Source organism: Cantharellus anzutake (genome assembly GCF_015039405.1).
Source record: "Cantharellus anzutake strain C23 chromosome Unknown EI90scaffold_14, whole genome shotgun sequence".
Classification (NCBI taxonomy): Eukaryota; Fungi; Basidiomycota; class Agaricomycetes; order Cantharellales; family Hydnaceae; genus Cantharellus; species Cantharellus anzutake.
Genome location: NW_024066964.1, coordinates 365,453 through 378,439, shown reverse-complemented (window position 1 = coordinate 378,439; position 12,987 = coordinate 365,453). Strand labels below are relative to the sequence as shown.

Here is a 12,987-nt window from a genome sequence, read left to right as displayed (position 1 = left end):
ACTAACCTTGGAGCTCCCATATTCCACAATCACCTCCACCTCCCTCGATGGTCACCACCCCCTCTTTTCAATATATTACCTATGCCTCCCTAAGTATGGAGCCCTGAAGGCTTCTGGACAGCTCTGACATCTGCTAGCGCACTCCCACCTCTGCTGGGCAATTCACTTGCTTGCCCTGCAAGTCCACCTTTGGGCCTATCCCTCCTTTCCATTTCTGGGTTATTGCCTGCCATTCCGCTAACCCTGCAACCTGACTTGTTGGTAATATTCAATCGGCTAATGTTTAACCCCATTAGCTCTGCTCCGCTTGGCCCTGCCATTCATGGGTCCACCCTCGCTGTAACTATATATATACTTAACTTGTACATAGGTTACACCTCAGTGATAAAATCGACTAGAGTTGATCCCCCTTTAGTTCTCATTGTGTCAGAGTCCGCGCGTCAGTTCGCGCGTAAGAATCTCCCCGGGAAACTAGTCGTTGTAAAAGCTGGGGGGCCAACCCAGCTGGCGATAAGGCCTTATATACATGAGTTCCGCAACTCATAAGAGCGCGGCTACACTGGGAACACATGGTAGCCGATAGAGAAGCGACATGAAATAGGAGAATAGATCATGCGGATAAGGGGGCGATAACGGGTGAGGGATGACGCGATAGCGGAAATAGCGCATTGAATACAGCCTGCGTTCTAACTATGGCAAATCACACGCAGATATCGGCTTACGGGTACTCAACCTATCCGGATAGAGGTCCGGGCCGGCCGGATAACCGTCCGTGCCCTGACACATTGCCAGTAAGTAAATTAGGGCACAGACATCTAACTTGGCACAGCGCTCCTGGTCTGAGTTGCTGAGGCTGAAGCCCTCCACCATGGAGACAACTCCTTCGTCTCACCCCGGTCTCTAACACCGGCAATTCCCATCTACTCCGCTTACCTAAGCCCCGGGGTCCGGATCATATCCGGAATTGTTCTGGAACATTCTATGATCATGTGATTTTATCAGTGATCTGTTTGGTTTCCTTATTGCTGGACTCTACATGTATATAGCTGACTCTAAGATGGGGACCTTCCTTTCCCCCAGCTTTAATCACAACTAGGTTATCAGAGCAACCTGCATGAGCACATGTGTTCCCTGACATGTATCTAACACCCTGGATGTTGTGACATAGCCGAGCTCTGCTGTCTTTGTGGGCTGTCTCAAGTTCCCCAGTAGCCCAAGATTGTTTGGTTGATGTCCGACTGAGAATGCTTCCAGGGTCTGTTGAGTAATACCAACATCTCTATTCCGTGAAGTGTTAGGCCTATTTTTATTCTTGGAAGCAAGTTTTTGGTGCTCGAATGCTTCAACTGGATTTTCTCAAGTAATTTGCTTTATGGTCCACTTTGGCCTTTGCACTATTTGATGAGCAGTAGGTAGGTCATCATCTGGATTATAGCCCTCAGAATTAGAGGGAGGGTGTGGCAAAGTATCCAAAGGACTGTAGACAAATTGATCCGGTTTCTCAGTAGCATCACGTAGTTTACCATCTGGACCCAGCATTGGGTTTTCAGGGTCTGTGTGCCACTCACTTCCATTGTCAAAGTGAGTATCCATCTCAAGGATGTTTAAAATAGATGCAAAGGTGTAAGAGCTGAAAACAATTTCCATTTGTGATTTTTCGGCCATCCCTGAATATGACTGGCAGAATAATTTAAAATTGTCAGAGCCTTTGCACATTTTTCATTTGTGTGATGTAAGATACTAGTAAGGTTTGGAGCATGACAACATTCCTACGGTTCTCTGGTTCAGTTTGGTTCAGAACCGGTTCACATTTTCCCCCTAACTTAGAGAACCAAAACTGAACCATGAGAGAACTGGGTCAAAACCGAACCACAGTTTGGTTCCAGCACGGTTTGGTTCTCAGTTCGGTCCCGGTTCAAAACAGTTCTCTGAGAACCATGGCACTGCCCCTAGTGACCTCGGCCATGGAATGCAAGTTAGACAGGCACGCAATTGGGATGAGGAATTGGCGATTTTTCGTTTCTAATCTAAGTATGTACTCAAAAAAATACATTTGCATAGTCACCATGCCACCAGTGATGTGTTGTGTGACACCGGTTGCTGCCCAGCATGATACGTGACATGATGGTCAAATTGGCCGGACCGCGAGGCCAGCGTGACATGTGACAGGTAGTTGGTCGTGTGCATATCATTTCATTCTGGCCTGCCTTCCAAGTCCCACTGCTCATTGTGAATGGGTTTGCCCAAATGGCATGACACCGGACTTTTGAACCGCTATACTCGTGTGACGCGTGAGTACAGTATCCATATTTGTGTAAATCCATCAAACACGTGATTTTTTGCCCTCAGGTCACTGTTTTGTAGGTTCACGCACTGCTCTCCAACAGGCACAGCCCTCCCACCACAAACTTTCAGGCAGAATCTTGTTGTGCATGTTGTAGAAGGCTCCCACCAACAAAAAATCCTGCAAGGGACATGTGCACTAGGACACAGGACAATACCAATATCTTCAATTCAGAAGCAGTGTTACCGGAGTTGTCACGGATGAAGAAAGCAGCCAATGAAAGCCATCTGCATCACACATGCGTAAAGCGGAGTCAGACAGGACTTATCATTCATATGATGGAGATGAGAGCCATAAGCGATAGGCACAAGCTGCTAGGCAGGTACCATGACCAGCCTCTGTAACTGCATCCTATCAGCACTTCCGCAGGTTTCATAAGAAGATCTCGCTAATAATTCTGAATGAACCCGTGCGGGGGGTGTCCACTTTGTCGCGTTCAGTCTCTGGCACGTAGGGCGAAGAAAACTTAATTGGTAATATAGTTACCTTGTAGGTGAGCGCTAGGAACTGATGTTGACGTCGGTTTCGCCCATCTCTACCTTTCCTTTTTGACAAACATAACACCCGACTAATGGTCGCACCCCGGATTTCTAGACGCGCAACGTGCTGCAATTCTGTGCGCTTGCACAACTATTCAGTACTGATAATGCCGATTCGTGACTACTGGCACAAATATGGAGGATTAAGCGAGATCAATATTTAATATTTCGCCATCAAGATTTTTCCATTTCTTCCACCCTGGGATTTCTCATTTAAAGGCTCACCTCCTTTTTTTCTTCCCTCAAGCTACGGCGGGGTTTTCGAACATGTTCAAGGGCGCTGCTCTTTTCTTGTTTCTCTTTACGGCTTCTGTCTTCGCCTTCCCTTTTCCTCAACGGAAGGTGTTACGCCGCCTTGCGCCTCAGCTCCGGGACCCTATTCACGGAGAAACGAACGCGCAGCGACTCGCGAGGGGCTTGCCTCCTTTGCCCCCAGCTAGGAGGTGGAATATTGAAGCTTCACCAACTGAGAGTAAGTCTGCAGCCACTTCACTGACACGTAGCACGAAGATGTATGGCGGGATTATAATTCGGTTTGATCTCCAGCTGCCAAAAGGGCACAGGGCAGCGACACATACTACTGGAGCGGCAAAATTCAAATAAATTCCACGCAAGGCGGGAAATCACTTGGATACCTCGAGTTCATCAACGGGTGGTACTCAATAGGGGCGGAGGCCAACGGCGATACTTTCTCGGCCTCCTTCCATAAAAATGGCATCAGTCAGAGCGTGAGCTTTCGGAGTAATTCAGTGCGTTATCTCTTCACCCCCCCGTTTCAATCTCCAAATGCAATTTCTCCAGAATGGCCATCCCTATTTGGCAGGTCTCGTAGATCCGGGGGTTGCACTCGGTACTGGGAAGGGAACATATGCTTTTTTGGGAACTTCATCAGTGCCAAGTACGTCAGTCCGGGAGCACTCACCGCCTAACTTGATCTAATTCCCCTTAAACGTCAAACCCAGCTCAAGCCAATGACACCCCTCAATCTGATGGCGTGGTTTCCTCTTCTGGAAAGCACTTTCTGACGGCGTTTTGGCAGTACGATCCTACAACTTCCATTATCACAGCCACTGGATGGGCAGATAATAATACCAGTGAGTGTCTCTTTTTTTCCATTCGGGGATTCATACCCTTGGCAGCGAAGGGCCTCTTTATCCACATTGCACCGCGACACTCACTTGGGGCACTTCCACACAGACACGCTAACGCTATCAATTATGAGGGGAGATTGGTACGCTAACAAGATCTATCTCACGGCAGATCCGTCGACCATCATGGCCAATGATCGTACCACACAAAATGTGGTGCGTCACAATTGCAGTCTCGAGTTGTGTATGAACATGGGTTGCTGATTTTATGTGTCTCTTGCAGATTCTCTCTGCACATCATCTTGGTATCTAGACATCCATCCAGTTATGGATCGTGACGACTTGAGAGTGGAGCAGTGTTTGGTGCATTCCTTGGACAGAACGGACAAGCACACCCGAATCGGACTTACCTCTTGATATTTTCATGTATTTACCCCGACCCTGCCCTTAGCACTCTCACGAGCAGCTTATAGTTTTCAGGATAAATATCCAGAACTAGAGTGCGTGTCTTCGCACGCGCTGACCTGCACTGCCCCTCAACATCCTTGTCAGTTGTATTGTTCAACGTAATGGGTGTTGAAGTTCAAACATGACGCTGAGATCAAAGCTTCAGTGGCACTCCGGGTTCATGATAGAGACAAGAAATGTAACAGCTATCGATACAATATACATCAAAATGTGAAAAGGTCGTTAAATGGGGAAAAAAATATGAAGACATAAAGGGAAAAACAAAGGAGGAATGTTCTGGTGAAGGTACAAAATTTCTTGTTGGAAGGGGAAGAACCCAATGAGCATTCAGATGAACAAGGAATATCTCCTGCCCCAATGATGCACAACAGTGGAGAGTTTGAATCCCACTTTTTTGAGGCCAGAACCTCTCAATTCAGTGAGGCATTTCAAATAACAGTCAGTGACAACCATATGACCGGAGGTATTTTGATCAAATTGTTCATTCTTGCTATGTTGAACAAAGAACCTGTTGGCTGCATTATACACTCTGTCTTTGAAGGGTTTCTTCCAAAATGGATTAAAATGTTTATGAAAAAAAAATAGGATCAATAATAAGAAATGACAAACCGCAGGACTCCAAGTGCTGATGGGAAGGAAGACTTCATTAATATTGTAAGACTGTATTCCCTCTAGGTATAGAAGGGCATAATGTACACTGTCAAGTAACAGGTTCAAAACTGTATTGCTTTACAGCTGAAGATGTATTTGAGGAAGGCCATTGACAATAAAAGAAAAATGGGATTTGGCCAATCCATGGGAGCAACCCTGTAACAATGGAGGATCAGTGCAGGAAATGCAATACCCACCTTCTTGTGTCCTCATCAAGTCAGAATGATTTTGAAGGGGACAACTGGATGGAATGGATTCATTCACCATTCCTTTGTTTCCTGTCATGAAAACAATCAAATACAAAACACAAAAGGGCATGAAGCAAAAGGTGGATCAGTGGCAAGTCACTTTGGATGGTGTCATATTGTCAGGGCAATAGCCCTGAACCCTGAGTCATATATAAATTAGATACATATAGTCACGTGGGTAAGTGGGAACCTCCGGGTAACTGCTTACACACCACCGTAAAATACACACTCTTGTATCACTTACAGCCTTGTGTGCTGAGCTACCCAAAGACCTCACACTTTTTTAAGTGTATGAGGTGTGTTTTACAACACAACCCACAACAACTACATAATCTTAACTTCTGACTCGGTAGTGTGTATGGCGCCTAAACACGCCCACAATGGCAAAGTCGCATCTGCAGCGACACTAAAAAGAAACGAGCGGTCTATTAAGAAACCGCAATCTCCCATGATGGGAGATTCAAACCAAAAGCTGTTGTCAGACAACGACGAGGACCAACATGATCCGCCATTAGCAACCACCTCAGGGCTGGTCCCTGAAGGTTTTAGAAACTTACGTGGAGTAAGTGTCATATCCATGCATACCCGACCCCGACCCGACTTCCGGACCTCCACCCTCTTCACCTCCGGAGTCATAACCTACTGCTGCCGTTCCGATGCTCACCTTCAGTCCTGGCAACACACCTCCTCCTTACCTCTCACCACCCTCCTACTACTCCGCTCCCCCTTCACAACACCTCCACCCTCCCGTTATCCTCCTACGCTTTCCCCATCTGCTCCGATACTCACCTTCGGACCTGACTACTCTCCTTTCCGCCACTCCTTCTCCCTTACCTTTCCCCTCTCTCCTCCCTCTGTTACTCCTCCACCACCCTTCCGCCAAGTTATGACCTTCCACCGCTGTTCCGTACTTCGCACTCGGACACCGCTCGTACCTTACTCCGAGCCTCCGTCATAGTCCCTACCTCGGACTTTGACTCCACCTCGGTCTTAGTCCATTGCATTGGTGACCTCATACTATGTAAACACCATTGCCAATATCCCTTGGACTTTCAACCCCGAGCTTCGTGGATTGCCTTCGGCACCCTCGCCGCTTGTAATGTATTTCTCGCGTTTTCCCCTCATCCCTATTTGGACTACTGCTTCTTCCTATTCTAGCCAGTTAGTCATCATCCCCACTTCCCCTCATCCTCCTGCCCCTCTGGGCCTCGCCCTCCCTACCTCCTTTCGGATGTATCACAGGTCCTGCCTTATGACCTTCGGTACCTATCCGCTCCTTCTACCCTTTGTTCCCGTTCGGACGTCTTCATTCCGATTCGGTTACCCTTTGTTTTCCTTGTGCTTTTGCCCCTTCCATTATATATATCGGCGCTTGTACATACTCGTTTTGGTTTAGTCCGAAATCGACCTGAAATGCCCCCTAGAGACTTCCTGCTCACCTACTGTGAAATTAAGGACCAAATGGACAAACAGCAATGGCACAGCGCTCTGCTTGAGTCGCTGAGGCCAAGGTCCCTCCACGCTAAGTCTCTGATTCCACTCCGGAGTCGTCTGTTTCCGCCCAGTTCTAACAGTAAGTGCAGGGCCAAATACCCCCAAGAACTCCATGACATCCCAATCTAACCCAAGCTGGGGAAGATCCCTCACCTCCACATGAGGTGATTGACTTGCACGAAAAACGTGTAAGCGCCGAACGATCAGCCCAAAAAGCTGATCGGATAGAGTTTCAGGAAACTCCAGGGCCCCACTATCCCCTGGAGTCCCCCCTCACGTCCCCAAGTCAAGCCCCAAAGGCAGACAAAGGGAAACAAAGGGAAGAGCCCCTGCATTGGCTATCCGAAAAACTACTGGACTTGTTCCAGGTTCCGTCTGAATGGAGGATGGAAAGTGAAGACCAACTTCTTCTCAGGCTAAAAGCCCAAGAAGGCACGAAGATATGCCCTGAGAGCAGGATCTCCCACAGTGCGGAAACTCCAAAAGAACTTCCGCAGTTTACACTCCCACACACCATGCCAGACAAGGCAAGGTCGCCAACCTTGGAGGAGGTCTCCAAGATAATGAAGAGGAGGCGAACTGAAATGAGGGAGTTTGTTGAGGAAGCCTTACGTAAAAGTAAGGAAAAACCAGCAAACAGACCCCTCTATGAAAGGGAAGCACCCTCTGCAACGGCCTCGCCTAAACAAAGCGAGCGTGGAGTGTTCACTCCAAGAACCCATTCTGGAACCACCAGAAGCGGAAATGTCAACTGGGGAGAGTCTCTGCTTGCCCAACCAAACTTCCTCCTGGAAAACCAGGAATCGCGCATAATAAACACGATAAACTCGATCCAAAAAAAGATCGAGGAAACGAACCATAATAGTACAGCTCATCTAGAGATAACTCTAGAATGAATGGCCAATGCAATAGACGCGTTGACTGAAAAAATCAGCGAACAAACAGACTTGCTGAAGGAAATAAATTTCTCACAAAAAAGTGAGGAAACAAATAAACACCCCTGGACCACGGTCCAGGACATAAATAGAACTCGTGAAAAATTCACGAAAAGAACCACCAGTGAAAGCACACTGGAATATCATCAGTGACTTGACAGAGACGCTAAGGAGATCCTTCTCCCAAGGATAGGAGAAGATGATGCCAAAAGAAGGCATCGTTCAGAGATTAGGAGGAGAATTGGCATATACCAAAGGTTCGGCCAAACATCCACTTATGACAGACCTCTCGAACAGAGAGGTAACTCAATCACACCCTCTCAAAACAATGAGAGAATACAAATACAACTTCAGGCAAATTTGCCTGAAACCAAAGAAATGCTGCGAGGAAGATTTCCCCAAGCAAAAACCCCCCCAAAGGAGAGATCTCCATTGGATAGCAACCCTGCAAAGGCAGGGGAGCAAGAAGAGTACCTGGAGAAATGGTACGAAAAGGCCATAAGAATGGCCGAAGTGAGAATACTCACTCCCTACCCAGAAGGAGTGAAGCCTGAAGCCCTAAAGAATGGGCCAGCATTCCCAGACAAGAAATGGTCAGGGGAGAACGACATGGAATCGTTCTGGCAGTGGTTCACAGAACTACTGGGATTCCTTGCCTCGCGAGGATGCAAAGGTCCCCAATTCGACGAAGTCCACCTGGACTGCTTGATTCGTGGATTAGGGGGGCCCGCGTTCGACCTCGGAATTAGACTCCGAGACGAAACTCTCCTCAGAGGAGACGAGGGCATGTTCCTCGAAGTTCCCAACATATTGATGAGAACTTTCATTAAAGCCTCTGCCATGCTGAACACGACAAAGAAGTACCGCAACGTCAAATATGAAGTGGAAAAAGGCCTAAAACAGTTCTACCTAGAACCGTCCAAAGCAGTGTCCCAGATGGTGACGCCGCCAGACCAGGCGTCCTTCAACGCCAGGTTCCTAAACTACATTCCCCTCGAATGGAAGAGGGAGATGATTGCTCATGATAGAATCAGAGCAGACTTCTCCTCAAACGAGGAGATGTTAAAAGAAATATCTTGTGTAGACGAGATAATTGATGGGCTGAAGATGTCCTCAGCCTACAAATCAGGTTACTATACCCGAACAACTACCATGGCAACCATGAGCCACGGTAGAGTCCTCCCATCAGGAAAAAAGGCTGAAGAGCTGAAACCCAGATGGAAAGAGGATACATCCTCGAAAAACTCGAGGAAAACTGACCAAAAGTCAGTTCCAATTTGCGGCAAATGCGGCAAAATAGGGCAAACGAAAGATTGCCCAAGACACGATGTAATGGGCGATGAAAAACCAAGGCGCATAGCTGCCATGGAGATCGTGACCTCAACGGATGAAGAGTCGAAAGGCTCATCAGATGAGAAACCAGAGAACAACTCTGGTAACTCCGAAGCATCAAGCTTCGAAGTAGAGGACCCATACGAAGGACCTCAATACTCACCCGACTCAGAGGGTGAGGAAGTCAATGTTGGGACCATAAGGATGTGCCCAATGTCAGTCGTCGATCACAATGACATAAACTACAAAGGCAAACTGGCTGTAGCACGCCAGTTAGAAAACACGGCAGATGAAAAAGTTGCTGAAGCCTTGGTGGAAGCACCAAGAAAAGACACCTTGGGGAAATACACCAAAGTACCCAAGGAAAACAAGGACAAAGGGAAGAAGGACCAAAAGTCCATCGAAACCCAGTCCCCCTTGTTTGATGCGAAATTCCGCATCTCAAAAGACGTGGGAAAATACCCCACAAACAGACCACTCTCAACGAAGAGAACGCTAACAGCTCACATAAAAATAGCAGGCACCAAAGCCTATGCACTATTCGATAGTGGAGCCGAAACGGACGCTTTATCACCGGACATTGTCTGCACAGTCCACATCCCAATTCTCCAATTGGAGAACCCAGTTGTCCTTCAAATGGGGATGAAAGGAACAAGATCACAGATCCCGTTCAGAACAAACATGGACGTTGAGATCAACGGCCACATAGAAAAACACTACTTCGATGTAATCAACATTGACAGATACGACGCCATCTTCGGCACCCCCTGGTTAAACAAAAACCAGGTAAGCTTAGACTTCCGGTCCCACAAAGTGAGAACGGTGAACAAGGGCAACATAGACACCCTTGGAATAAGTGAAGACTGTGTGACAAGATCACATGGATGGAAAACTTGAGCAAGAGCTCGAGAACAACCAAAAAAGAAGCCCCCCTGACAGGGAGGTGGGATTGAAACACACCTCAGGGTAATCAAAAGAAAATACCCTGAAGGTTGGCCCAATCCTAGTCCGGAAGGACTAGAACTTCCAGATGTACCACACCTGGAAGGTCTCTCCATGAACAACCCCGAGTTTGAAACACTCAGGGAGTGGTGGAGAGAAAAATTCGAAACCATAATGGTGCCAGTGCCATTAGAAATGCCTCCCTTGAGGGAGGTGAACCATCAAATCCTGTTGAAGGATCCGAACAAGAAATTTCGGGAAAACACCCCAAGATGTCCTGCAGCACTGCAGGAAGCACTAGTGACCAAAATAGATCGCTATGTAAAAGCAGGATGGTGGTATCCTGCAAACAGCGAGCGAGCATGCCCGCTACTGTGCATCTGCAAAGCAGATGGATCTTTGCGGTAATAGATGCGAGGAATCGTAACTCAAACACGATCCTCGACGCCACACCAATGCCAGACATGTGACTGATCCAAGAATCAGTCGCCAGAGCAACATACCAATCCAAGATCGATATGTTGGATGCGTACGAACAAATACGTGTGGACCCAGACGACGTCCATAGGACGACATTCTCCATGCCCCACGGGATGTACAACTCGAACACAATGCAGCAAGGAGACTGCAATGCTCCCTGCACCTTCCAGCACGCACTGACCTGGGAACTACAGGGAGAAGTAGGCAGACGCCTACACATCTGGTTTGACAATATATTCACCAGCACAAGCTCGGTGGAAAACCACAATAAAGCACTATTGTGGTTGTTCACTCACCTGAAAGGGGCGAAATTCTACATAAGCCGGAAAAAATTCCAGCCATTTGCCCCAATCCTGGACATTCTAGGAAGCCGTGTGGATGAACAGGGCATCCACGCTCAAGCGGATAAAATGGAAAAAATCCGCAACTGGTGAGAGCCTGTTATGGAAATGGGAATTTCCCATTTTAGACTCTTATGGGTTCTGTGTCACATGATTTGTATAGTAATATAGAAAACCAATCAACAATTACCAAAAAACCCGCTGTGCTAACATCTGTTAAACCTCATGTTACAACAACTGTGAAACCACCTGTAAAACCTAATGAACCACCTCACCTCCACTTTCCACTTTCCTGCGCCAAGAACGGACAAAAATGGGCGCCTCTGGCCCCATTTTTGTAACAGAGCCAGTAGACCACACAGGAGTCCTAAGATTCCTGGGAATGGTAGAATATCTATCGATATTCATGCCAAATGTCAGCGGTTACACAGGACCACTGCAAACAATCTGCTCAAACAAGCAGACATTCAGGTGGACACCACTCCACCAGAAATGCTTCGACGAGATCAAACATCTAGCATGCAGGGCTCCGATCCTGAAGCCCATCCAGTGGAACCCACTGGAAAGCCTCTCAGAAGAAGAGAGGACCAAACTCCACGTCTGGGTCATAACAGACGCATGCCCAGCAGGCATGGGTGCATTAATTGGACAAGGCAAAAGGTGGCAAACTTGCCGCCCGGCTGCATTCATGTCCAAAAAGTTCACCAACACACAACGTAGGTACTTCGCCTACAAGCTCGAGGCACTGGGTGTCCTCGAAGCACTCATGAGATGGCAAGACGACCTCATGGGAGGCCATGAATTCACAGTAATCACGGACCACAAAGCTTTGGAATACTTCAAAGCGAACAACCACAACTCAGGGAGACACCTGAGATGGCAAGCCTTCTTCGCAAGCTTCAATTGCGAAATAAAATACGTGGAAGGCCACAAGAACAAAGTGGCAGATGCACTCTCACGATACTATGACTCGTCAATGGACGAGGATCTGCATTTCGACGACTCTGTGTCGGCGGACATCCACCTGGACAAAAATGCAGAAGACATTATCCCCAACAGAATCGAGGAATACAAAGAACTGCTACTAAGCAGTACCCTGAGTAAAAACTCAGAGAGAAAGAGACTCGCAGCGATACATGCGAGAAATACCCTAGAGGAAGCTCTAGGGGGAGCGATAACCTAGAGGAAACTCTAGGGGGGAGCACCCAAAATCTGGAAGAAATCACAATTCCAGAAGAGAACCTTCGAAAACAATTCGAAGAGAAAGACCTCATTGAGGCAATAAAATCTGGATACTCGAAATGCCAGATCCACCGGGAAATCCTAGAGAACCCGGGAAATTTCAAAAACTTCTCTGTAAAAGATGGGCTGATAACCCGACTTGGAGAAGGAGGAACGACCCAAATAGTAGTCCCGAAAGGGAACTACGAAAGGAAGTCCATTCGTGTCAGGATCCGGACCCCAGCTGGGAGTGGCCGGAGGGCGAGGCCGGGTGTGGAAGCTGGGGTACTCTCCCCAGGTGCTAACTCCTCGAAGTCGCTGAGGGGACTGGCCTCAGCCTTCACAGGGAATGAGCTGGTATTCATTGAAAAGCGGGTAAGTACACTTGCCTTCACAGGGAATGAGCTGAGAAGAAGGGTAAGCTTCTCAGCCCCCTGTGAGGCCGACACAAAAGGACCCTAGGAACTATACAGTTCCCGCTTGCTGCCGACTTTCCATAACGGGTGTGACCCGTGGGAAAGTTCTGGGCGAGCTGCTTGCCCAGAATGTTCCCACGGGTTCGCGTGCGCGCGTCATTATGTGAAACAGTGGGGGGAAGGATAAGGGGAATGGGGAAATGTGGAGAGAGGGTGGTTAGGAGAAGGGTGAGGGTGTCTGAGGGTGAGTGGGGTCAAGGGCTGTGCCCTGACAATTCGAGGAATAATCCTCGAGAACATCCACGAAACACTTGGACACCTAGGATCCAAGAAAACAGTGGAAACCCTCCATTGACACTTCTGGTGGAAGTCGATGAGGAAGGATACCCACAAGTTCTGTAGGTCTTGCGGAACTTGTCAAACGACAAAGAAAAGCACCAGGAGAAATCCCAGAATGCTTCACCCACTCCCGACCCCGGAGACACCAT

General features: G+C 47.9%; 1 protein-coding gene across 1 annotated transcript; it reads left to right on the top strand.

Annotated features, from left to right (window-relative positions):
* The first annotated feature begins 2,919 nt into the window (after positions 1–2,919).
* On the top strand, positions 2,920–4,381 carry EI90DRAFT_371568 (uncharacterized protein). The gene is made up of 5 exons (XM_039067526.1): positions 2,920–3,355; positions 3,430–3,632; positions 3,685–3,781; positions 3,846–4,187; positions 4,255–4,381. The coding sequence occupies exons 1-4, from the start codon at positions 3,151–3,153 to the stop codon at positions 4,121–4,123; spliced, it is 783 nt and encodes a 260-aa protein (XP_038918314.1). The 5' UTR covers positions 2,920–3,150; the 3' UTR covers positions 4,124–4,187; positions 4,255–4,381.
* The last annotated feature ends 8,606 nt before the right edge of the window (positions 4,382–12,987 follow it).

Coding starts and splice junctions, on each gene's coding strand:
- EI90DRAFT_371568 (XM_039067526.1), top strand. CDS start 3,151: ATGTTCAAGGGCGCTGCTCTTTTCTTGTTTCTCTTTACGGCTTCTGTC. Junction 3,356..3,429: donor TGAAGCTTCACCAACTGAGA/GTAAGTCTGCAG, acceptor TTTGATCTCCAG/CTGCCAAAAGGGCACAGGGC. Junction 3,782..3,845: donor GGGAACTTCATCAGTGCCAA/GTACGTCAGTCC, acceptor CGTCAAACCCAG/CTCAAGCCAATGACACCCCT.